The sequence below is a fragment of the Cetorhinus maximus genome, chromosome 5 (genome assembly GCF_964194155.1).
Source record: "Cetorhinus maximus chromosome 5, sCetMax3.hap1.1, whole genome shotgun sequence".
Lineage (NCBI taxonomy): Eukaryota > Metazoa > Chordata > Chondrichthyes > Lamniformes > Cetorhinidae > Cetorhinus > Cetorhinus maximus.
In genome coordinates, this window is record NC_135883.1 from 30,772,812 (window position 1) to 30,800,459 (window position 27,648).

The 27,648-nt window shown below is 41.4% G+C and overlaps 1 protein-coding gene across 5 annotated transcripts in view; it reads right to left on the reverse strand.

Moving 5' to 3' along the window:
• Window positions 1–27,648, reverse strand: part of LOC144680553 (membrane-bound glycerophospholipid O-acyltransferase 2-like) — a 164,961-nt gene that overhangs the window by 46,782 nt on the left and 90,531 nt on the right. For all 5 annotated transcript variants that reach the window (XM_078541650.1, XM_078541653.1, XM_078541652.1 and 2 more), the window contains one exon: window positions 2,989–3,043. In XM_078541650.1, the coding sequence (XP_078397776.1) occupies window positions 2,989–3,043 (55 nt within the window). The remainder of the gene's footprint in view (window positions 1–2,988; window positions 3,044–27,648) is intronic.

Sequence of the window (27,648 nt, forward strand, 5' to 3'; positions counted from 1 at the left end):
CAGTTGATCGCACCCTGAACCTGTGGGAATCCAGAGATCTGGACAAATCAAGTCGCTTTTGCACCTGGCTGTCCTGGTCCCGGGTGAAATGAACAAAGTTGTGTGCCCTTGCAAAGATGGCATCCGTGATCTCATGGATGCATTTGTGGGTGGAGGCTTGTGATATACCACAAGAGTTCACCTGTGGAGCCCTGAAAGTAGCCATTGGCATAGAAATTGAGCACCGCTTCACAGCCACTGGCAATGAATGCCCTCCATGTCCACGTGGTGCCAAATCCCGCAGTAAGTAGCAGATGTAACCGACCCGTTCACTAGGAACACGCAGTCTACGGTGACACTGGTTCTCGGTCATCTGCAGGAATGACAGGTGGCCTGCTACGGCTTACTGTGGCTCTTGGGCGGCACGTGCAGGAGCCCCAGCCACCCCTTCTTCCGGAGGTTGCTGCTCCTGCCTCTGCGCAGCCAGGAGCCTCAGTCGCTCTCCTCTGTCGGCCATCAGGCATACAGCTAGTTCACCAGGCTCCATGATCCTGATGTGCTCCTCCTGCAGGATGAAAGAGAGACGTGGTTAGTATGGGTGTACTGAGAACTTGTCCTGGTTAAGTGTGAAGGCCCCTTAACGATTCCCAGAGTGTGCTGGCCACCACTTGGATGTCTAGAGATTAGTGTGCTGCGTGGCTGCCTGAAACCCCATCCACCTCTGCCCCACTCCACCTGACCGATTGGTTGCAGCTTTGCCCATTGGACCACATGCTGTGCCCTCAGATCAGGCATTCTCCTAACCCACGCTGCAAAGCTGCACTGTTTGCTTGAACCATAGAGGAGACGGTCCAAACCAGGATGCTGACATTGCAAGGGGCTGTGAGCACCTCCAGCAGAGACTGCTCCATGGTCAGCTTTAGCAAGGAGATTGTACAACGTGTAGTCATCCAACTGTTCTGCAGTCCACTAAAATGCTAACGACTTTGCAGTCTGTGCCGGGGGTGGGGGGGAAGCTTTGGAGCACTTGGTGGCACTTTGATGCTTCTGCATTGCTTGAGTGGGCAGATAAACTAGAAGCCCAACTCCAATCATACCAATGTGGCTGCGCCTGAACTGTCTCAGTTGCAGAGGAATGGTCACTTTATATAGGTTTCCCTAATGTGTGGCCACTTCCCTCACTCACACTATCCCCCACCCCTAATGCTTGCACGCTATATTCAATGGCAGGCCCTTGGTACCCCCCCACACCCTACAAGTTGCTTCAATGGCAGAACTGCCCTTAAGCCCAACCCCCAGCGCCCCTCAAGCTTGTAGTCTAACAGGCAACCCTGGTGAGCGCTGCACAACGTTACTGTGTACTTACCTCCGAGTTTCCCTCAAAGTGCAGGCCGCCAAGTGCACATCGCTTGTGTGCTGTTATGAAACACTTCAACGTGCTTTCCCACTGATGTGGATGGACAATGCAGCAAGGGAGTGGGTGGGGATTCTGGCGGGCTGGCCTGATAATGATATGCCGATCTATGACAACGAGGTTCCCGATGTCGGATGGTAGCAAACGTGGCCTGTCATGGGCGTGCTGAGTGGACGATGGCGAACTGGTTTCACCGTCGTAAAACCAATTGCGCCATATTGTCCGCTCAGGCTCTTGCTCGTCCTTCGAAGCAAAGATGACCCTATTCATTATCTGGGGTGTTTGGCAGGGTTCTGGTGGGTACGTAGGTGACTGCTAAGGCTGATTGCGGCTGAAAATAGAACAGCATACTGCAGACAGATGAGCTTTGGATGAGTTGCTGGCTTGGGTTTCCTGTGTCTCTGATATACACTTGTTTTTGAAGGAAACTCTTTCGAGTTATCAACAGTCACAGATTGCAACTCTTTCGAGTACAATCACAGTTCTTGGTATTCCGGGAGTGGGACATGAACCCACAACCCTCTGATTCAAAGGCGAGGGTGCTATGAACTGAGCCACAGCTGAAGGAAGATGCACTGTTTTTTCCCCTCAGGTGCAGCAATCTTGAACCTGTCCCAGGGCTCAAAGTCGATATTAAAACTCTTAAGTGAAGCCTTCAGAGTGTCCTTGTAAGATTTCCTTTAACTGCCATGAGAGCACACCCCAGATTCGAGCTCTTCATTGAAAATTTGCTTTGGTCAGTGCGTGTCAGGCATTCTGGCTACATGACCAGCCCAACTCAGTTGCGACCGTCTCAATACGGTGTGGATGCTTGGCATGCCAAGTCAGGTCAGCACGTCTGTCTGGTATTTTGTCCTGCCAGCTGATCTTCTGAAGCTTCTGAAGACAGCACAAGTGCAATTTCAGTGAACAGACAGAAAACAAGGCCCAAAGCTTTGTTGGTTGCATGAATGGGAGGAGTGAGAGAAGAAAGAAAAAAAACAAAAGAGATAAGCACTGTAGCAATATCTTGACACTGCTCAAAGTGTGTATTATGCTTACAGTGATGCAAGCTTACTTATATGTATTTTATGATGCAGTGAAACAGAACTCCACATAACATACTTAAATGTACACACACCATACACTTGTCTCCAACTGCAAGTTCTCCCCCAAGTGACTCAACTCTATTTTTTCTTCAATAATTGAAGAAAATCAGTGACTAGGACAGCTGCAATGATACAGCAGTGAACTTAATCTAAAGCCCCCTATGTAACTGATCAAATCCAAATTTCAAAGGCTGGAAAGAGGCTTTAAGGAGGCTTAAGCAAACATGGCCAGTTGGCCTAGGCCTGATAAGGCCAAGCTACCAACTGCATGATACCAGAGCTTTTCTTCTTTCCCTGCATTGTTTTCACATGAATCATTGTTGATTCATCGTGTGCCACAAGAGAAAATAATGGCCACATATAGCTTATGGAACAGGTTTTGCAAAAGTTTATGTTGCAATACACAATAATTATTCTAGGATAAGGAATCTCACATATTTGAAAATTAAGTCAACAGTAGCTGCCCAAGCCTGGTGTTATTTCAAAATTAGTTCTCTAGCTACTTACCGAATAGCTAAGGTTTTTTGTACTGGGGTCAGATGCTCTTCTTTTCGTGCCATACCTGAAATAAGCATAGATGTAAATTAAAGAAAAAATACTTGTGCACATTAAATGTCACAGTATCACTACCACAGACAAAAACATTCCATGACTTAACAGCTCTGATACATTAAAGTTGTACAAGCACACACAACCAGAATTTTCCAGATTGTGCCTACACAGAAATGACACTGACTATTACACCAGTTTCTAAATTGACCTTGCTGACAAGAACTTGCAGCCAAATTCCTGCAAATAGTATTGGCATATTCAAGAACATAAAAACTAATTTAAAACAAACTAAAATCAGCATCTCGGGGCCCAAGGAAAGCACAGGACGTTGTCACCCAGCTTCTTAAGTCCCTCTATCATATTAATATTATGACAATTAAAATTTGAAGCCATCATACAACTTATACACAAAAAGCACAGCAGGCATAAGTTTTCAATTTGGGTGTGACCGAGAAATTGGGTACAATTTGGACTGATTAAAGGTTACAGTTCAAATTTCTGCTAAAATTAATTTGCATAATCACAAATCTTCCATAAACCAGCACAACTGCGCTGCTTAATAGATTTTCCTTCTATGCAAGAAAGAAGTACTCACTGTTATATTTAAGAGTGGTAATCCAGTGCAATTTTATTAACAAGGTTGAATCGTTTTTAAGCATGTCTGGTCTAGTCCATCAGTGAGTAACCAGATTTTAAGTCACTGAAAATGACTTTAAAACTGCTGATCTAGTTACTGGTTTCATTGAAATGGAGTAGTCAATATCTTAATAATTAAATTTTTATTTTAAAACATGTAGCAACTTCTAAAATGTCCCTACCAGCACTTATTTGCCTATGAAAACATGCGCAATTTGAAGACCATCCTCAATTAGTAGAAACTCTCATAACTCACTATTTCAATCTAGGGCTGTGGCAAGTTTTGTGGTTTCGATAAAGATGATTATTTAAATAAGTGACAGAGTTAGTGGAAATTTTATGTATGAAACTTGACATTACTAATGTTTAAATTTCCACAATCTTTTACAATGGCTCAGCCAATTTCACCTGGATTGCTCTGATAAAATTAGTGAAAATTCTACAGTAACAACTTTCAATGGCTTCAGTAGACGCTCAAGAGATTCCAAGGTTCCAGGTGAGGTCTTGAAATGAAGTGTCGGCTGTGTGTTCAATCAACCCTTGAATGCTAAACGTGCAGATGTCTGTAGCAGTAGCACCTGGCAAGTTCAAATTTTGGGAATCAATAAGACCAAAACTGCATGCTAAAAATCAGACTTTCAAACAGGTGCATCTTATTAGCACAGTATCTATTTAGACATTATTTTAACCCCTTCACCAAAATAGCAGCTACATTAAGAAAACCCAATTGTGCAAGGCTTTTTTTTTAAAAAGCCAACAGATTCTAATACTGAAAAAGGAGTCAGGTTGCTGAAGCTTTTTGTCTTGCACTCGTGAAGACAAGTGCAAGAATGCCAAATTTCAAATGATCACAATTATATTGCAGGAGAAAAGGGCACTGATTGGTTAGCAAGTTGACTCTGATTGGCCAAGGCGTTGCCATGGTGAAAGCAACAAGAAAATATAAACGCCCTAAGCTCCCGGATAATTTATAAAAGGTGCAAGGCTTGAAAATATTTCTTTCATTTGCAGAATTTAGGTCCCTGCATATGAATGTATGTCGCTTCTGGCAAGTGTAAATGAGCCACATTACGAGTTTGAGAGATTATCTTTAATTGGTTGGTAGTACAGCTATTAGCACATTCAGCATGGTTCAGTAGGTGCTGCCCAATCCAGAATCACGTTCAACAGGAAACATTTTGTTTTGGATTTTGCAAGTACAGACTCATGCCTTTTGCCTTTTTTTGAATTACCCAGGAGCTTGGTGAGCCTACAGTTCCCCGTTGCTTTCTCCATGGCAACACCTCGGCTAGTCAGAGTTGACTTGCCAACCAATCAGCACCCTTTCCACCTGAAGTATAAATTGTCATTGTTTGAAATTTGGCATTCTTGCATTTGTCCTGATGAGTGCAAGACAAAAAGCTTCAGCACCATGTCTCTCCTTGCAGTAATATTCAGATTTTGATGCCATAGAAAAACAAAATGAAAAAGATATAGAAAACACAGTATAGGTCTTAGGCAGGATAGCAAAACAAAAGGCGGATATAATAATTATTTGCTGCAAAATACCAGAAATTTTGGGTCCTGGTGCAGGTGAGATTCAGGGGACTAATTTACACCTGTTCAGAAGTGACATAAATGCAGGGAATTTACAATCTCTGTATTTTTGCCCTTAGATGACAGTGGTTGGGGTGCGACATTAAATTGGTCAAATGTTCTGTCAAACAACGTGGAAGCAACATAAAGGGTTGAGGAAATTAGTGTGTAATGACATGTTGGTATAAAACTGGTGTCAATCACTGTGTGCGAATTCCCGTGGAATAACACACAGCTGCCCTGATCTTATGTCCAAGTTGCATCAAAATTTTCCAGGAAATACCAGGCCATTGTTTAGAATCTTAGTGTCACTCTGCATCATTATACTTATGGTGGGGGTGGGGAGAAGGAGGATCAAAAGAAAAAAAGAATTCACTGAGCAATCATTCTGCAGAAGAGTGATGAACAGCATTATTCCCTACTTATTGAAACCTGGAAAAAGTTAATTTTTCAGTTTCTAACTGGTGCTTGAAAATAATTATACACTACAATGTTTTAAATTGTCAAGTACAGCAGTAGGATGTATTTAGTATTAGGGGAAGATGGTGGTGTAGTGACAATGTCACTAGATTTAGTAATCCAGAGGCCCAGGCTAATGCTTTGGGGATAGAGGTTCAAATCCCACCATGGCAGCTGGTGTTTTTTAAAATTCAGTTAATAACACTGGAATGAAAAGCTGGTTTCAGTAATGGTGCCATGAAATGATCATTGATTGTTATATAAACCCACCCGATCACTTGTGTCCTTTAGGGAAGGAAATTTGCCATTCTTACCTGGACTCCAGGCCCACAGCTATGTAGTTGTCTCTTAACTGCCCTCTGAAATGGTCTAGCAAGCCACTCGGTTCAAGGGCAATTAGGGATGGGAAACAAATGCTGGTATTGTCAGCAACACCTGCATCCCATGAAAGAATAAAGGAAAAAAGTACACAGTTGGATGGGGTTAAGAAGCCCTGAGGTCCTAAGATTTGCTGCCATGCTGTGGGTCGGGGAGGATAACAGAAAAGAGCAAAAGTTTTTTCTGGAAATAGCATCATCCTTGGGTGCAGTTGTCAAATAGCTTCTTGCTGCTCACAAATTAAGCTCAGGAATGAACAATAAACTGTCTGGCAGGGCACCAGTGTTAATGGCAAATGGAAGACTCAGTGGGAATCATTGACTTTTGGAGAGAAAGCTCCACCCCACCATGGGCTCCACAGACAAAATTCAAAGAGCGCTATACAAAGGCCACCTGCATTTCATAACCCAGGCTGGCCAACAGGTGTCTGCTCATCTGCTAAGACAAAGGGCCCCACAACCTTCCTTTCCATTCTTACTGGCTGAGACATTTAACAGTCTCAGGAACCCAGGCAAGGGAAACACAGTCCTTGTCAAAGACAGAATGGAGCATGGACCTCTAGCTGGTGGAACTAGTAATATTGCCTTGATGAACTGCAAAGCGGTGAGATTTATCATTTAACTAGTAGTCTCATAGATAAGGAGCTCTGGCCCAGGTTGGACACCTGGCCCCATCTACACTGCTTCTGCTGGAAAGTCTGTACCATCGCCTACAAGACTGATTCATCTCTACATGTCCCTCTCATCCTGTGAAGTCAATGCCACCGGAAAAGTGAATTATCTAGCACTGGTTTTCAGCTCACTGACCTCGGTGAAAGAATACCTCACCCAATTTTGATTCTGGACTCTGGAACCCACATGAAACTATTTTGTAAATCTTTTATCCCTCTTTTACTGTACAAATGTAAAAGAGGCAACATTGCAACCCTCCTCCTGCGTTCGGAGTTTACGCAAATAAACTAACCCTTTGCGTTCAGCCTATCATGAGTTTGCTGTGGGGTTACTAATATAAATTGGATCACACCAAAACTGAGGGGTTTGGAAATACATCACCACTTATAAAGGGGGAAGCAAATCAAAAACACCTTTCTGTTTATGGACAGGTGATGGGAGGAGAAATTAGTGCTGTTTAAATTAACCCCCCTTCTGTTTGCAACACAAGGAAAAGGATTTCATTATCTGGGACAAACTCCTGTAATAACTACAATTTCTTACGTTAGTGCTCACAAACCGCCTGGGACAAAGCGTAGGCACGAGTGTGAAGCAGACACATGGAAAATAGAACATAAGGGGAATGGAGCAGTTGCCTGAAGTATAATGGATGTATGCCAGATGGAATACAGGTTTAAATAACCCCATCCAAAAAAGGTCTGTTTGTTTTTAAGACACTTATTTATATGCAAAAACCTTAAAGCTAGTATAAATGAAGTTTTCTGAAATAATTAGATTTTATGAATGATTAGTCAAAATGCAAGTGCTTGCCTCCAATTACACAGTTACTGAAATTATTAAAAACTAGGAAAAGAATTATGGCTGAATAAGAGGATGAATTTGGAAATTGTCTCAACATGGGCATTAGTGCTAATCATAATTTTGTAAGTTTTGCTTCTTCATTCTCACAAATTATGTAACACAACCCCTTAAATGTTAAAAACTACAGTTCACCAGTCCTTCCTAACACCTCAGACAATGTGGGAGATTAATCTTGCATTTAATTTCCTAGCAATTCCTACTAAAAACTGTCAGAATGTCAGAAGTGAACTTGGCTGCAATGTACCCATTTTCTCTTCCTCCTCACCACCCGCCCCCCCCACAACCACCCGCCCCCCCCATCCCCGCCCCACAACCCCCCACCCCCCCTCCACCACCCCCCCACCCCCCCACCCCCCCCACCATCCAAAAGAAACAACTGGCATTTATAAAGCATGACCAATGAAAAAAAATCCCAAAGGCAATGTGCAGAAGCCAAAGAAATGACACACCAATTCACCGAGGGATGATAAAAAAAGGTCATTCAAAAATAGATTGAAAAAGGTTCTTCAAGGTAGAGAGAAAAGTGAAGAGGAAAAATAATGGTTTAGGGCGGGAGTTCTAGAAAGTAGGGAAGAAGCAGCTGAAAGTTTTGCCACTGGCAGCAGGACAAAGGCAGATTTACATTTATACAACAATGAAAAACAACAACTTGCATTTATTTAGCCCTTTTAACATAGCAAAACATTCAAAGACACTTAACAAGTGCGTCATCAATAAAAAATAAATAGCCACAGCAGGAGTTTATCAGGAAAGATGACTAAAAGCTTGGTCAAGAGTTTGGCTTTAAGGAGCACCTTAAAAGGAGGGGAGAGGTGTAAATAGACAGAGGGGTTTAGAGCTCAGTGCCAAGGCACCTAAAAGCATGGCCAGCAATATGCTTCCCTGATTTCTATCACTGCAGAGATCTCAATGATTTGTACAAAAGAAGTTACAGAGGTGGGGAGCAGCAAGGCCATGGAAGATGCTGATCATAAAACTGAGGTGTTGTTAGACCAGGGTCCAGGGGAGGCCAGCAAGCACATGGGTGAATGAGTCTTGGAGTTAAAATACAAGCAGAATTTTGAATTACCACAAATTTGTAGGATGGAAGATAGCAGGTTAGCCAGGCATGTACTGGAACAGTCATCTAGATCTAACAAAGGCCAAGTGATGAGGGTTACAGTAGCAAGTGTACTGAGACAGGGTTGATGCTATAGAGGTGTAAAGTAGGCAGTCTTAATGGTGAAAGGTGTGTGGTTGGAACCTCAGCCCGGGTTTCCGGCTCCGCCGTGGCAGGACCTGCTACAGGGGATGCGGCAGATCAGCCAAAAGTCCTTTGCCTTTCGACAGGACCGGACAATCCCAGCAGGAGGCAGGGCTGGAAAATCCCGTTCCTCGTCTCGGAGTCAAACACAACAAGGTTGTGAAGGCCAGACTAAATTTTGGACAGCTGCCAGGGAGAAGGATGGAAATGGTGGTCAGGAAATTTGCGATGGGAACAAAAGAAAACTGCTTTTGCAACCTCAGGTCGTCCCCAAGTGCTTTATAGCCAATCAAGTACTTTTCAAGTGTTTACTTATGCAATGTACGAAATGTGGCAAACAACCTGCGTGCAGCAAAGTCCAACAGCAATTTGATAATGATCAGGTAATCTGTTGAAGTGATGTTGGATAGAGGGATAAATACTGGTAATGGCAGGAGGGTAAATTCCCCTTCTTTTCTTCACTGGCCTACACCAGTTCTGAGTCTGACAACACCTCAATTTTAAAATCCTCATCCTTGCTGAAAATCTTTTTGTGGTCTTGCTGCTTCCATCTCTAACATCCCTGACATTCAAGTTTTTTGAGATCTCTGCACTTCAAAATAGTGTGTAGCTCATGCCCACCTGAGGGCAGGCAGAGCCTCTATTTCATATTTTATCCAAAAGATGGCACCTCCAACTGGATCTCCGTTGATGCTTTCAATCCGTAAACTCATTTCCTCTCTCCACATCCTTCCACTGTCTAGTACGTCCTCAGTAATACACAGCGGTGTCCCCTGTCAAGCTATGTTTTGTGCTCACATCTCTGGGGATGAGACTTAAACTTACAGCCTGTCAAGTCAAAGGCAAGTCACACTTGACATCAGAATCAGGTCTGCAAAGTGTGGGAGGAGATACAAGGCTTAATGAGGTTGCAGAGATAGGTTGGGGTGAGGCAACAGAGGGGTTTGGAGAGAGGAAATTAGTACAGAGACAGAGTGTATGCTTCATTCAAAAACCTTGAACTGAAACAGGTGGATAGTGATCATGGGGTATAGTTAAAATGAAAAGAAAGGTTGAGAATGTCAAGCTTTTATTGAGAGAGACACACAACTGCAGTTAAAAGTCGAGTAAAACAGTGCTACAGGAAATGGAGTGATTATAATAGCACGGAGTCAGAAGGAATAATTGAACAGTTTGGAGTAAAACGCTCACCTCTACTTGCAGTTCAGAGTCACACTTAAAGAACAACATTTTTAAGGTAGCAGAAGATGGTCAGCTGCTGTGATAGCACCAGCCCAGCACAAGTCGTCATCTCATATAAAAAAAGTGTTTTCTTTCACCCTTAAGTTAGCTTGTATGCACAAGAAAACCAATGCTTCAAATCACTATCAGTAAGTTACAGGACATAAAATTTGACATATGTTTAAATATAGTTAAGTACTCAAGGCATTTCGTGTCATGCATTGTTTTAATCTATAGCCAGAATTTTTAACAGCTGATTTTACAGTAGTTGCACCAGTCAGGCATCAAATGAAGCCATTGTTCCAATGGTATTTGACAAGTAGTCCTGGACTGGACTACTCTGGGCAGTTTGGGCAGAAGAGGTCGATTTTGTTAAAAATGAAACAAAAGTTCTTGAATACTTAATGAAAATGGGACCACCATACCAACAATCCTCTCTCCATAAACATGGAAAAGTCCTTAGGTAAACAGAATTCAGTCAGTCTATATAGCTTCCAAGTTAAAAACTTGTTTTGCATTCTACTTAAAACACCTTTGTCATCTTCCCACTGCTTACATTATAAAAGTTCTAGAATATCAATGAAATTTGAACTATTGGCTTACTGCCAGCAGTCCAAAATACTGAAATAATATGCTCAATTGTTTACCATTTGCATGAAGGTCACCCAAATGAAACATGTGCAATGGGGACCTTTCAATAGAAAATTCCACCTGATTTTTGCTGAAATAACACGCAGGCAATCTCTATCATATGTCATTCAAAGAAGGAATCTAGTGTTGGATGACTATAGTTTAAGGATTTTAGCTAATCTATCAATTTATACACAGGTTTTTTAGTCACAAAGAATGTTTTGAGTATGTATAGCATAGGTTTGCAATCACTGATTTACAATATTGCCTACTTTGCAAAGAAGCAATAAACAAATGTCCACCGTTGACAAATATTTGGCAGAATTGTTTTTAAAAGCTACTGAAGTAGCAAAATGATGCATGTGATAAGAGGTTACTGTTATACAAGTTCTCTCATTTGCACTGGGAACTACAATTTAGGTTGAAGGAAATCACTGAAATATAAATTAAGGCAACCCAGAAGCTTCAGAGTTACGTAACTGTGACTGAATATCCCAAATGAAATATTAAACAAGTAAAAAATAAAGTTAAACAAGCGTCATTGGTACTTTAACCTAATTGAATTAAGATTTGCAAAAGCAGAAAGGGAGTGCAATAGGATGGTCAAATTTATAGAAAAGTGAAGTTCCATTTGTGGATCAGGCTGGAGTAACTATTCAAGTATTTATATATTTTAAAACTTGTACAGAGAGAAGAAACAAATGAAGTAAATCAAAGTGTTAAAAGGTGCATCGTAAATGTCAGCTCATTTGTCGACTTAAGAAAGAAAATCACATCTTCAACACTTAAGTAACTAATGGAAAATTACAATTTATAATGATAGCTTTTGCTTTGAACACGTGCTCTTAATCTTGCCACACGCAAGGTGAAGTCAATCTGTCTACTGGTACTCCACATCAGGACTGACCAGAGGCTTTTTTAAAAAAAAAATATAAAAAGCTGCATTAGCAAAATGGCTCCCATCAATAACAAGTACATTTTGTTTGTAAATTGAAGATGAGGTTCAGATATATGTGACGAATATCTAGTTCATGCTAATACTTTAATCTTTTCAGAACTAAACATTACTTTTTAAGTTTAACTGTATAAAGTGGGATAAATGTAACTAATGCAGCTTGGAGTCTATTACACTTAAATCAGCATGGCCCCAACCTTTTAAGGGGTTACAACTAAAAAGGCAAGGTCCTAAACAGAAGGTGGGCTTACTTAGCTGCAGGCCTGAAGTCTACACTGCTTGCAAAGAAGTACAGTCCAGAGAAATGTTTTATTTTGGTAGTTAAGAGCTCAACTAGTTCAAAAGCATTGTGAACCCTGAAAGACTACACTGTCATGGAGATGGGTGGAGCTTAAGAAGTTTCTTTGCTTTCAATTTACAAGTGTTCTGCAGCAGGGGAAGAGGCATCATACTGAAACGGTGCTGTGTTAGAAGGCTCCAGCCAGTTAGGGCTCAGAGAAGTCCTGGGGAGCCGAGAAGGTGACAGAAGGTCACTAGTTCCACGTCAGGCAGTTAGGGCTCAGGGAAGCCCTTTGAGCCATGTATAACTCGGTACAGCCAGGAAACTGGAGTTCAGAGAAATCCAGGGGCACTGCAAGTTTAGTGAAGCTAGCGGTCTGCGAAGGATCGAAATTGTGCCAGTAATTAAAGGCAGGAGTACAGCTTTTTGAAACCTGTGGAACCCAGTCTCAGGAGAAGAGATTGAACCAACTGGAGGTGAGCAGCCATTGAGGCAGTCTGAGTAAGAGTGGCTTTTGAAGTAATTCAGATTTTGAAGTATATATCTCAGTCACAAAATGGTGCAGGATTGTCAGGGGAAGTTAAGCCACTTCCCTCTCCCTTTTTATGGCATTAGCTGCTATATTTTGTTTAGTCTTCACTCACTAACAGAGTAAAAAGCTTTAGGACATTTAAATAACATTTCACTGTTAGCAAATGAGCGTAAGTGAGGTAGTAGGTGGCAGGGGGTGGGGTGCCAGGGTGTTCACTGATATCTGGGTGGGTTGCTGAGAAATCCGTGGAACCTGGCTTGGTCGCACCTGACATTTAATGTGCAGTGTAGTGCGTTGGACCAATTTGCCTGTTAATTCATATTTACCTCAGTAATTCTGAACGCTAGAGTATAAGATAGATATTATAGATTGTTTACTTTGCCAGCCTCGTACAGTAAAAAGTTCATTTTGTTTGTTTAAAACCATGGAATCTTGTGGCTTTATTCTCTTAGCGGGTAACTGGGATTTTAAATTTTGGGCTGAAACTTCCAAGGAGTGGCAATCACCAGATTGCCACTCCTATTTACTTGCCTTCCACCGGTGCTCCATATTCCTCGCCTAGACTTCTGAACCAGACCTTTTCAGAAACGTGAAGCGTACTTGGCCCAGGAGTCCTTCCTCATGGTGCAGGATCATCAGGGGAAGCTAAGCCACCTCCCTCTCCCTTTTTACGGCATTAGCTGCTATATTTTGATAAGTCTTCACTCACTAACAGAGTAAAAAGCTTCGGGACATTTAAATAGCTTTTCACTGTTAGCAAATGAGTGTAAGTGAGGTAGTGGGTGGCAAGGGGCAGAGTGCCAGCTGGGTAGGGTGGGAGGGGTGGGTGGAGTCTTTTGGAAATCAATTCTGAAGAGAGCAATACAATAGTTAGATCCTGTGGGAATTCTGGAACACAATTGTCCAATTCAAATATTCATGGCACAGCAGGAGTCCAGCGAGTAGCAAAATTTCAGGAGAATTCTATAGAAACAATGTCTGGAGATGACTCAGATCTGAAGAGTTCTGAAGGTTTTGGCCACAATGAAAATCACATGGACATCAATCCTAAACATGTTTCTGTAGCAAACGCACCTCAATGGAGTTACATAGATATCAGACTCAGTGAGAATCCTATAAAATTCATGCCTCAGAGTCCCATGGAACTCAAACCTGAAGGTAGTCCTAAAGGTGGAACATGAAGGTCAGATATATAAAACCTAGAATATTGTATGAAATTAACTCTTTTCATGATTGGAAGGCTCCTTCACAGCAAAAAAAAATCTAGACTCTGATGTTAATTTATCAAATTTTATGTCAAACAAATATGAGGATTTGATTTGATTAAAAATTATGCATTTAAACTATGCGACCTAAAGCTCCCACTTGTGCTAATTTTCTTAACTTCAGCCAGGAATGGTCATAGTTGAATATATATGCAAGAATGTTGCCAGCAATGAAATGAAAATCAGTCATGCAAGCTTCATTCTCCAATTAACTCAGCATAGTTTCTTGTGCACAAGTACTACAGAATGCTTCCATTAGGAGTATAACCGTCAGATAATGCTTCTCAAACATATATAACTATCGTTATAAGTGAATTAAAGTTGGACTGAAATCATGCACCATTCCATTTTGGCATGCGCCAACAACCAGCATACCATGCATACATATGAAAAATATAGCATACACTATATAGTAAATAAGTTTAATCTAGGGACAAAAAATTGTATCCATAGACTATGACAATTACCACATTGCGAACTAATTCCAAATAGTTCATAAAGAGATATTATCCCTCTGCTTTGACCTTCTGTCGGCCTATATTGGAAACTACAGAAAATAAGAAAGTATGTTACCACCTGAACAAAACCAATTATGTAACTACATATCCATTTTAAAGTGATCCCATATTTAATTCAATAAATTCTTATTAATTCAGCTACAAACAAGGAAAATTAGCTAGTGGGCTGTTGCTCATTATTCAAGGTAGTCAGCTTCCACAAAATATTGAACCAGTTTAGGGCTGCTAAATGAAGACAATTGTCAAAAGTATTCTCTGTAAGACATGTCAAAATGTCTTAGAGAATACTTTGACAGTTATACCATCCAGGCAAATCTATTCCCATTGTCAATTCCAGTAAATACATTTTCCAAGACTGAATACTTTTACACAGTAAAGCATTTTTTTTAAAAAAGTGTATTTTTTAAAATTACAAGTCTGAAAAAGATCCAAGGGGCTGCTTCAGAATGTGAGGATGAGCTGTTTGAAATACAAAATTGCTTACAAGGGCAGGCAATTTTGTTTTCTTCACAGGCTTGTCTTAATGATTCAGTGTTTACTGTTACTCTGCAGGAGAGAGAGTATTTTGCGGATTAGAGACCTACCAAAAAATATTCCCAATAATCAAAACAATGATCTTTCAAACTAACCAGGAATGCTTTAAGAAGCAACTTTAGTGATTCAACCTGCCACAAAAATAAATTAATTTACTCTTGATTTGTAATTACATTGAGGAATCAGTGGGACTCTGGCTTCTTTCTGCAACTGAGTCCACCCACTGCTGGTTCCTAATGTTTCAGGAGTTCTGCTTCAATTGAGAGATGTTTGGATTTAGCAGCTGTCAGGTATTATTGAATGGAGGACTAGTCTTGTAGACCCATTATTTGCTCTCCCATTAAATTACTTCATTGAAAGGGATCATGAACAGTTTAGCTGAAGGCTTGCTGGGAAACTCGATCTTACTAGGGACAGGAAATTAGTTTTTTAAAATTCATTCATGCAAAGTGAGTGTTGCATTATTGCCCATTCTTAATTGCCCTTGAGGAGGTGGTGGTAAGCTGCCTTCCTGAACTGCTACAGTTCATGTGGTGCAGGCATACCCATAGTGCTGTTAAGGGAAGGGGTTCCACGATTTTGACCCAGTGACAGAAGGAGCGGCGATGTATTTCCAAGTCAGGATGGTGAGTGGCTTGGAGGGGAACCTTCAGGTGGTGGTGTTCCCATGTGTCTGCTGCCCTTGTCTGTCTAGATGGTAGTGGTTGTGGGTTTGAAAGGTGCTGTCTAAAGAGGCTTGGTAAGTTCCTGCAATGCATCTTGTAGATAGTACTCACTGCTGCCACTCTGCATTGATGGTGGAGGGAATGTATGTTTCTGGATGTGGTGCCAATCAAGTGGGCTGCTTTGTCCTGGCTGGTGTCAAGTTTCATGAGTGTTGTTAGAGCTGCACTCACCTAGGCAAGTGCAGATTATTCCATCACACTCCTGGCTTATGCCTTGTTGATGGTGGACAGGCTTTGCAGAGTCAGGAGGTGAGTTACATACAAACACACAAATTAGAAGCAGGAGTAGGCCACTCAGCCCCTCGAGTCTGCTCCACCATTCAATAAGAACATGGCTGATCTAAATGTAACCTCAACCTCACATTCTGCCTACCCAGATAACCTTTCACCCCATTGTTAATCAAGAATCTATCTAGTTCTGCCTTAAAAATATTCAAAGGCTCTGCTTCCACTGCCTTTTGAGGAAGAGAGTTCCAAAGACTCAGAACCCGAGTTGCTTGCTTCTGACCTGCTCTTGTAGCCACAGTATTTATATGGCTAGTCAAGTTCAGTTTCTGGGCAATGGTAACCCCCAGGATGTTGATAGTAGGGGATTCAGTGAATGTCAAGGGGCGATGGTCAGATTCTCTCTTTTTGGAGATGGTCATTGCCTGGCACTTGTGTGGCATGAATGTTACTTGCCACTTGTCAGCCCAAGCCTGGATATTGTCCAGGTCTTGCTGCATTTGGACATGGACTGCTTCAGTATCTGAGGAGTCGCGGATGGTGCTGAACATTGTGCAATCATCAGCAAACATCCCCATTTCTGACCTTATGATGGAAGGAAGGTCTTGGGGAAGCAGTTGAAGATGGTTGGGCCTAGGACACTACCCCGGGGAACTCCTGCAGTGATATCCTGGAACTGAGATGATTAGTTGATTAGGTCAGTTCCTTAGTATATTAAGGATAGCAAGTTATACATCTGATTATGTAAAATGTAGATTAGAAAGAAAACTGTAAAAAGGTAAATCACCCTATATTCATAGAACAGGATGTTTGAGACAACATAATTCATTTAATTAACCTGTCACTCCAAAATTGCATTTGGATGGCAAGAGGACTCTTCTGTCAAAACGCATAATCCAGATGAACAGAATTATACCTATTTGGCCCTCACACATCCCAAATCAGCATGTGGTATATTTTTCACCCCTTAGAGGAAGCATGATATTCCATGATTATGTCAGATTGCAAAAGGTTTATCAAACAATGAGGTATGTGAATCACCAAAACAGGTCTCTTGAAGGGATGCACAAAGGTAAAAGAAAACCCATAAAATCTCAGGCCAAAGTTCTGGTGAGATTTCAAAATCCTCCCTGCAAAGGACAGTGAAGATGGCAGCAGCAATTCAACCCTCCTATTGGTTGGAGTAAAAAAATATGGAAAACACAGACACACGGGCCCACGCACATGATATAAATTGAGAGATTTCCCAACCTCTAAAAGAAATGACTAAATGATTATCCCAACAACTTTACAGAATGAATCAAAAGTATTAGAAGGAGGAACTTAATAGCACAAATATCAGCAGCATTATAGGAAGTTGGGGGGTATTTATTATCAATTTAGCAGTGTGATTACACCAAGAACGTACATAAATTGACTTTATTACAGGTTAAATATTAGCTAGAAAAAGTTCAAAATCATTCAAATAATTTTAAATCAAGCTTGGAAGCTCTAATTGATCAAACGAACATACAAATTCAGAGCAGTAGGCCACACTGCGAGCCCGCTCTGCCATTCAATAAGTTCAATAAGATTATGACTGATCTGATTGCAACCTCAACTCCACATTCCCATCTACCCCCGATAGCCTTTCACTGCTTTGCTCATCAAGAATCTACACAGGACTTAAAAATATTCAAAGTCTCTGCTTTCACTGCCTTTTGAGGAAGAGAGTTCCAAAGACTCTCAACCCTCAGAAGAAATTTCTCCTCGTCTTAACTGGGTGGCCTCTTATTTTTAAAGAGTGGCCCTTAGTACTAGATTGTCTCACAAGAGGAAACATTCTCTCTCATCGTCCACCTTGTCAAGACCCCTCAAGATCTTAAAGGTTTCAATCAAGTCACCTCTTATCCTAAAATCCAGTGGATACAAACCTAGCCTGTCCAATCTTCTCTCTAAGGCAACCTGCCCAAGCCAGGTATTAGTTTAGTAAACCTTCTCTGAACTGCTTCAATACATTTACATCCTTCCTTAAATAAGGAGACCAATACCGTAGAGTGGTCTCACATAAATCTCAAGGAGCAACTAGTAGTTCTCTACTGCTTCCAGCAACATAATATATCAGTTAATTTGGTGCATCCATCAGTGCTTCACCAATTAAGAATGAAACTTTAACAAAAACAAACTTTAATCAAATTGAAATTTAATTTACGGAGTGTGTTGTGTAGTATATACTTAAAAGTTGGCATCAGAATATGCTTTCACCATTCTCAATTAATCACAGAGTCAGAGGCATTTAAGGCACAAAAGGAGGCCATTCGGCCCCACAAATCTATGGCGGCTCTCCGTGCAGCAATTCAGTCTGCCACATTCACCCACTCTATCTTCGTAGCCCTGCAAGTTTATTTCCTTCAAGTGCCCATCCAATTTCCTTTTGAAATCATTGATTGTCTGCTTCTACCACCTTCATGGGCAGCAAGTTCCAAATCATTACTACTTGCTGCATTAAACAAGTTCTTCCTTACATTCCCCCTGCATCTCTTGTTCAAAACGTTAAATCTGCACCCCCTAGTTCTTGTACTATGTAATGGGAACAGTTTTCCCTTGTCTACCTTATTCAAACTTGTCGTAATCTTGTACACCTCTATCAAATCTCCAGGCAATCTCCTCTGCTCCAAGGAGAACAGCTACAGCTTTACCAATCTAACCTCATAGCTAAAATCCCCATCTCTGGAACCATTCTGGTAAGTCTCCTCTGCACCCTCTCGAGGACCCTCATGTCTTTCCTAAAATGTGGTGACTAGAACTGGATACATTACTCCAGTCGTGACCCAACCAAAGTTTTAGAAAGGTTCCAGGTAACTTCCATGCTTTTGTACTCAATGCTTTTATCCATGAAGCCCAAGATTCCATATGCTGTGCTACCCACTCTATCAGTATATCCTCTTACCTTCAAAAGATCTCTGCACATGCAATCCAGGACCCCCCTGTCCTTGCACACCCTTGAGAACTGTGCCATTAAGTTTATATTTCCTCTCCATATCCCTTCTGCCAAAATGCATCACCTAACTGTATTAAATTCCATCTGCCATGTCTGCCAATTCTGCTAGCCTATCGATTCCTGTTTCAGTCAATGAGCATCACTGTCGTTGTTTGCCACTCCTCCAAGTTTGGTATCAGTGGAAAATTTTGCAATTTTACTCTGTATTCATTTATATCTACACACCAGAAAAATCAGTGGTCCTAGCACTGACCCTTGGGGGAACACCACTGTCTACCATCCTGCAGTCTGAAAAATAATCATGTGCCATGACACTGTTTTCTGTCCTTAAGCCTATTTTTAAAAATCCAAGTTGGCATTAACCCTCCTATTTCATGAGCCACAATGTTTTTAAACCAGCCTTCATATGGTACTTTGTCAACACTTTCTTAAAATACATACAGACAACGCCCATTGCATTCTCATCATCAACCTTCTCTGTTACTTCAAAACATTAAATTACATTAATCAAGCTTTAGTGCCTTTTACAAATCCATGCTGGTTGTCCTTAACTAACTCAAATCTCTCTAAGTGTTTGTTTTTTCCTCTTGATTATTCTTTCTAAAACCTTACCACCACTGATGTTAGACTAACCGGCCTTTAGTTTCCAAGACTGTCCTTCCATCCTTTCTTAAATAAGAGAGCGTCACACTTGCCACTCTGCCCACCTAGGGAAGTTTGGAAGATTATGGCAAGTCCTGCTATCCCCAACCCATTTTCTTCAGCAACCTGGGATACAAGCCATCCGGCCAAGGCGACTTATCCACTCAAAAGCACAGCCAGCCTTTCTAGTATCTCCCACCCCTCAATTTCCACTCCATCCATTATTTCCACTTTACTGATATTTTGTCAGATTCCTTTTCCTTAACAAACGTGTTTTGCCCACAAATTCCAAAGTGATATTGTGCCTTTAGACTAACAAACCAGAGACAAACCCAGCAGTAGAGCTTTCCTATACCAGATGCAAGTTGGCCCACTGTTCTAGATTTCTCACCCATGCATAGCCACTGGGCAGAAAATCTAGCTCCTGAATATTCACAGTTATAAGATATTTAGATGTAACCACTCATTAAGATTGTGGAATGATGACTAAATAATCCTTAAAATACAAATTTAAAGTCTATGTAATGCCACGGCACAACTGATAATTACTGAATAATTGTACTGTCAAGGTTGAATTGCTTCACTGTTAAAAACCAGTCATCCTAAACTGGGCCATTATAATTAATGTCCGATCACACCAAATGCTAAAATCTGGTTTTAATATGCAATTGTCCTAAAAAATAAAAAAAAACTTACTGGAGATCATAATCAGAAAATGAAATACTTAAAAAACGAATTATGCAATTTCAGTATCTTCTAAAAGCTTCCACATGCGCGCGCGTACACACACCCTGCAATTAGTGTGTGTGTGGGGGGTAACTGGTGTACACAAGTATGGCAATAACGGATACTAGGCCAGTGATGAGCACAGTATACATAATGGGATCATTTCTGGATAGATTGTATCCAGAAGCATCACACACATGTATGAAGTGTCGAAAGGTTGCATTATTTGAGCAAAGAAATGCTGCACCAGTTCACAACATTCCACAACTTACAAAGGGAAGGGGAAGGTTGCCTTAATCTGTCTGTGTCCCTTTGCAACTTCCTGTTCTCATCTATATAACAGAGTGCCTCCTAACTTAGTGCCATCCGTAAAAATGGATGTACAACTCTCTAAACCATACTTATTAATGACTCAAGTGAAGGAATAAAGTAGAGGCTCCAGTATAAATCCCCGAGGAACGCGACTTGTCACATCTCACGAATCAGAACATCCTCTATATCCCTATGGTCACCCACCTCCAAGCCAATTACCAACCCATGTCACAAGGTTACTTCCAATTCTATGCCATCTCATTTTGGTAATAGTCTATGTGTGGAGGCTCATGAAATGTCTTTTCAATGTCTATAAGACAACTCCCTATTGGCCATGTTAATGACCACCTCAAAAAAATTTAACTAGAATAGTTAGACATGATCGACCCTTCAGAAGTTCATGCTCACTTTGGTCAGCTCATACTAGTCCAAATGCTCAGTCAAATTAAGCTAAAGACTAAGAAACATGACAAAAGCAAAACTGAAAAGATCAGTGAAAAATACTGTAATTAACAATAAAACTAAAGGAGGGGAGCGAAAAGGCTGTATGAAAAAATACAGCCAACATACAAGTCAAATAGCAACTTTTTTATAAACACATGGAGAAAGTGAATTATAGAGGAGGAGGAGCCACTCAAATGGGGTTGGTAATATTATAGTTGATTAAAAAAATCAGTTGCTTGAGAAATAGATTAGGCAACTCAGCCCATTAAAAAAAGTGGAGGCTGACTTAATTGGCATTGGATAATGCAAAAGGGAACGATGTTATGTATGTGTGGAAAAATGAAAAGCAGCAAACTGTGCTATAAATTGATGAGTCCACGGCCAGACAGCAAGCACCCAGAAAGTCAGGCATTAGGATGCATCAGAAATGAAACACAATTTTACAAAAGTATCCAAGACAAGAGCGATGCAGAAGGACTGGAGAACACCACATATTAAACTTCTATTCAGAAAGCGAAAGACAGAACCAGATGGCCTTACACTATTAGGAAAACTACTAGAGACCATAATCATAAATAAATGAATACTTCGAAAGGAACATACTGATCAGATGGCAAACAAGAATGTGAATGCAAGACAGGTTTGATTATTTTTCAAAAATTCTGTCAAGTTAATGTGTCAAGATCCTGTGGTGTTTCATACATGGAATGAAGACCAAGTGTAGTCTTCAGATGAAGTTTCAATAGAGGACAGAGTCAAATTGAGTCAAAGCAGATACATACAAGTCATCAAATAAAAGCAAAACATTGAGGATACTGGAAATCGGAAACAAAAACAGAAAATACTAGAATACTCAGCAGGTCTGGCAGGCTCTGTGTAGGGAGAACAAAGTTAACGTGTCAAGTTGAATATGACTCTTCAGAAATGAAGGATAGAAATATGATGGATTATATGCTGTCGGGGCAGCGGGGGGGCTTGTAGGGCAGAAAGTGGAAGAGATTTTGACGGCATATAATCCATCACGTTTCTATCCTCCTTCAGTTCTGAAGAGTCATATTTGGCATGAAAAGTTAACTCTGTTCCTCTTGCCACAGATGCTGCTAGACTTCAGTATTTCCAGCACTGTTTTTATTAGATATAATTCAGTTCCTCATTTTGAAGTTATGCATTTTAAAAATATTTTACTTTATAAATGCCTATTTCCACATATGCTTTTAAATGCAAACTGCCTAAGTAAACTTGTAAACAATCTCCCACTAATGAAAGCACTTCAGCCTCTCCCCTGGCAGAAGGGTATAATTACCACATGAAAAGTTTATCCAGACAGTTTTCATTGTATTTATAAATGTCATCAGAGGAATTAATAAACAGTTGGCTGGAAACTTGCACAGGTTTCAGTTTTAAGACATTATTAGTTCATTTCTCAAGGCAGTGCACCTGGACAGTCAAGAACAAGTGCAGTCTTATGCCAAATAGGGCTGGGAAGTAGAAAATAATTGAACTGGAATTTAGGTAGAACTGCTAATAAGGTATGGTGGACTGGGGAGAGTAGAGAATCTGGGAAGGGGAAAGAGCTGAGGGGACAAGACGACAGAGGAGATGAAGAGATCAAGCAGGGATTTTGAGGAAGAGAGGTTTGGACAACAGTCAAATCATAAGGATAAAAACAATAGAAAAGTTACAGCACAAAAGGGGGCCATTCAGCCCATCTTGTCTGCACCAGCTGAAACAACTATCCACCCATTCTAATCCCACCATCTGTCCATTGCCTTGCAGGTTACAATACTTCAGGTGTTGATCCAGGTACCTTTCAGATGAGTTGAGGGTTTCTGCCTCAACCAATCTGGGCTGTGAATTCCAGAAACCTACCAATCTCTAGTTGAAAAAAGTTTTACCTAAGATCCCCTCTAATCCTTATAACAATCATCTTAAATCTGTGCCCCCGGTAATTGACCTCGCCACTAGGGGAAACAAGTCTTTCCTGTCTACTCTATCTAGGCCCCTCAATTTTGTACATCACAATCAAGTCATCTCTCAGCCTCCTCTGGTCTAAGGAAAACAACCCTAGCCGAGCCACAGAAAGCGGACCTGCATGAGAAGGGCAGCAGTGGTGGGAGATAAAAACCGGCAGCAGAGACGGAGGTCCAGCACACAGAGTGGATCAGCTCGCGAAGGGCAGAGGGAGATAAAAACTGGCAGCAGAAAGGGAGGCCCAGCACACGGAGAGCGGACCTGCATGAGAAGGGCAGTGGAAGATAAAAAACCGGCACTTCAGGGAGCCACTTCAACCAGTTTCTACCTGTCAGAGTATTAAAAAAGAGATAATGGGAGCTTGCCAGAAAGGTACAGCAAAAACCATAGGGGGATTTTAATCTATGTATAGCCTGGAAAAACAAGATGGGAAAAGTTAGCCTAGATGAGGAGTTCACAAGAATGTTTTTGGGATAGTTTTTTTTTAGAACAGCACGTTCTGGAGCCAACCTGAGAGCAGACTATACAGGCCTGGTATTGAGCAATAAGATAGGATTAGTTGATAACCTCTTAGTGAAGGCACCCATAGGTAGCAGCAATCATAATATGATTGAATTGGACATTCATTTTGAGGGAAAAATGTGCATCAAGACTAGTATTTTAAACTTAAATAAAGGCAATTATGAGGGCATGAAAGCAGAGTTAGCTAAAGTGAACTGGCAAATGAGGTTAAGGGATATGTCAATAGGAGTTCAGTGGCAGACATTTAAAGGGATATTTCAGAATACACAATATATATATTCCAATGAAAAAGAAAAATCCCAAGGGGAGGGCTCACCATCCGTGGCTAACTACAAAAGTTAAAGACAGTACCAAGCTTAACGAAAAAGCATATAATTACACAAAGGCGGGTGGCAGGTCAGGTGATTGGAAAGAATATAAAGAACAGCAAAGAAAGACAAAGACTAATTAAGGAGGGAAAAATTAGAGTACCAGAGAAAGCTAGCTAGTAATATGAAGGCAGATAGTAAGAGTTTCTATACATAATTAAATAAGAAAAGGGTTAACAAAGTGAGCTTTGGTCCTATAGAGACTGCGTCTGGGGAGTTGATAATGGAAAGTAGGGAGATGGCGGATGAATTTAACAGGTATTTTGCTTCGGCCTTCACTATACAGAACACAAGTAACATCCCGGAAATAGCTGTAAATCAGGAAACGGGAGGGAGGAACTAGGGAAAATTATCACCAGGCAAGTGGTATTGAGCAAATTGTTTGGGCTGCGAGCTGACAAATCTCTAGGTCCAGATGAACTTCAACCTAAGGTCTTGAAAGAAGTGGCTAGTGAGATAGTTGATGCACTGGTTTTAACTTTCCAAACTTCCCTAGATTCGGGGAAGGTTCTATTAAAATGGAAAATAGCAAACATAACTCCTTTATTCAAAAAGGGAGACAGACAGAAAGCAGGAAGCTATGGGCCAGTTAGTCCAACGCCTGTCATAGGGAGAATGTTAGGAGCTATTGTTAAAGGTATTACAGCAGGGCACTTAGGAAAATTCAAGGCAATCAGGTAGAGTCAACAATGTGGAAAATTGCCCAGGTATGCCCTGTACACAAAAAGCAGGACAAATCCAACCCGGCCAATTATCGCCCCATCCGTCTACCCTCGATCATCAGTAAAGTGAAGGAAGGGGTCATCAACGGTGCTATCAATCAGCGCTTGCTTAGCAATAGTTTGCTCACTAACGCACAGTTGGGTTCCGCTAAGGCCACTCAGCTCCTGACCTCATGACAGCCTTGGTTCAAACATGGACAAAAGAGCTAAACCCCCGAGGTGAGGTGAGAGTGACTGCTCTTGACATCAAGGCAGCATTTGGTAGAGTGTGGCATCAAGGAGCCATAGCAAAATTGGAGTCAATGGGAATCAGGGAAAACTCTCCAATGGTTGAAGTCATACCTAGCACAAAGGAAGACAGTTGTGGTTGTTGGAGGTCAGTCATTTCAGCTCCAGGACATCACTGGGAGTTCCTCAGGGTAGTGTCCTCAGCCTAACCATCTTCAGCTGCTACATCAACGACCTTCCTTCCATAATAAAGGTCAGAAGTGAGGATGTTCGCTGAAGATTGCACAATGTTCAGCACCACTAAAGCAGTCCATGCCCAAATTCAGCAAGACGTGGACAATATCCAGGCTTGGGCTGACAAGTGGCAAGTAACAATCATGCCACACGAGTGTTAGGCAATGGCCAATGCAATGAATGAGGCCAATGAGAGAATATGCAACCATCGCCCCTTGATGTCCAATAGCATTGCCATCATCAAATCCCCCACTATCAACATCCTAAGGGTTACCATTGACCAGAAACTAAACTGAACTAGCCATATAAATACTGTGGCTACAAGTGCAGGTCAGAGGCTAAGAATCCTGCAATGAGTAACTCACCTCCTGACTCCTCAAAACCTGTCCATCATCTACAAAGCACAAGTCAGGAGTGTGATGGAATATTCCCCACTTGCCTGGATGAGTGCAGCTCCCACAACGCTCAAGAAGCTTGACACCATCCAGGACAAAGCAGCCCGCTTGATTGGCATCATATCCACAAACATTCACTCCCTCCACCACCGACGCACAGTAGCAGCAGTGTGTGCCATCTACAAGAAGCACTGTAGGAATTCACCAAGGCTCCTTCTAGAGTACCTTCCGAATCCACAATCATTACTATCTAGAAGGACAAGGGCAAAAGAAAGATGGGGACACCACCACCTGGAAGTTCCCCTCCAAATCACTCACCATCCTGACTTGGAAATATATCGCTGTTCCTTCACTATCACTGGGCCAAAATCCTGGAACTCCTTTCCTAACAGCACTGTGGGTGTACCTACACCTACACCACATAGACTGCAGCGGTTCGGCAGCAGCTCACCACCACTTTCTCAAGGGCAGTTAGGGATGGGCAACAAATGCTGGCTCAGCCAGCAAAGCCCACATCCCATGAATGAATTAAAAATAGGGAAATCACGTTTAACCAATTTATTGAAGTTCTTTGAAGGAGTCACATGTGCTGTGGATAAAGGGGAACCGGTGGGTGTACTGTACTTAGATCGCCAGAAGGCATTTGGTAAAGTACCACATCAAAGGTTATTGCAGAAAATAAAAGCTCATGGTGTAGGGGGCAACATATTGGCATGGATAGAAGGTTGGCTAGCTAACAGGAAGCAGAAAGTTGGCACAAATGGGTCTTTTTCTGGTTGACAGGATGTGACAAGTGATGTGTCACAGGGATCAGTGTTGGGGCCTCAACTTTTTACAATTTATATAAATGACTTGGATAAAGGGGCCAAAGGAATGGTTGCTAAATTTGCTGATGACAATATACTTTCCTACCTATCTTTGTGAAGACGACATAAGGAGGCTACTAAGTAACACAGATAGGTTAAGTGAGTGTGCAACAATCTGGCAAATTAGGTATATTGTGGGCAAATGTGAAATCATTCATTTTGGCAGGAAGAATAAAAAAGATTATCTAAATTGTGAGAGATTGAGGAGCTCCGAGATTCAGAGGGATCTGGGTGCCCTAGTGTATGAATCACAAAAGTTTAGTATGTAAGATATAGCAGGTAATTAGGAAAGTTAGTAGGATGTTATTATTTATTGCAAGGGGAATTGATTACAAAAGTGGGAGTCATGCTTCAGTTATACAGGGTATTGGTGAGACCACATCTGGAATACTGTGTACAGTATTTGTACTTGTCTCCTTAAAGAAAGATGTAAACCGTAGTTCAGAAAAGGTTTGTTAGACTAATACCAGGAATGGGCGGGTTGTCTTACGAGGACAGGCTGAACAGGTTAGGCTTGTATCCACTGGAATTTAGAAGAATAAGAGGCGACTTAATTGAAACTTTTAAGATCCTGAAGGATCTTGACAAGCTGGATTTGGAGAGGATGGTTCCTCTTGTGGGAGAATCTAGAACTAGGGGCCACTGTTTAAAAATAAGGGGTCATTCATTTAAGACAGAGATGAGAATTTTTTTTTATCAGTGGGTTGAGTGTCTTTGGAACTCTCTTCCTCAAAAGGCAGTGGAAGCAGAGTCTTTGAATATTTTTAAGGCAGACCTAGATAGATTCTTGATTAACAAGGGGGTGAAAGGTTATTGGGGTAGGCAGGAACGTGGGGTTGAGGTTACATTCAGATTAGCCATGATCTTATTGAATGGCGGAGCAGGCCCAAGGGGCTGAGTGGCCTACTCCTGCTCCTAATTCGTAAATTCGTATGTATCAGGAACTTAGACATCTTTGAAAGTCCATGTCTGTTCACCTATTATATGTCTCTGTTCAAGGGAAACCCCAACTCTTCCTCCTAGATTCAATACAAGATGCGAAGATCAAGTGGCCCAGGCCAGATTGCATACGGTCTAACATCAAAGATTTACTGGAAAACAGTGGAAGCTAGACCCTGATATCTCTACCAGGAACAAAGAGGGATGCAATAACCCTACCATGAAATTTTGTACAAATCTAAATAATATGTACACAATGTCCATAGTAAAGGAGACTTTATCCACAACAGCCTAGGAATTAGTCGACAAACTCTCTGCTGGTTGAAATCATACCTAGCACAAAGGAAGTTGGCTGTGGTTGTTGGAGGTTAATCATCTGAGTCCCAGGACATCACTGCAGGAGTTCCTCAAGGTACTGTCCTAGGCTCAACCATCTTCAGCTGGTCATAAGTGGGGATGTTCGCTGGCGATTGTACTATGTTCAGCACCATTCACGACTCCCTAGATACTGAAACAGTCTGTGCCTATATACAGCAAGATCTGGACAACATTCAGGCT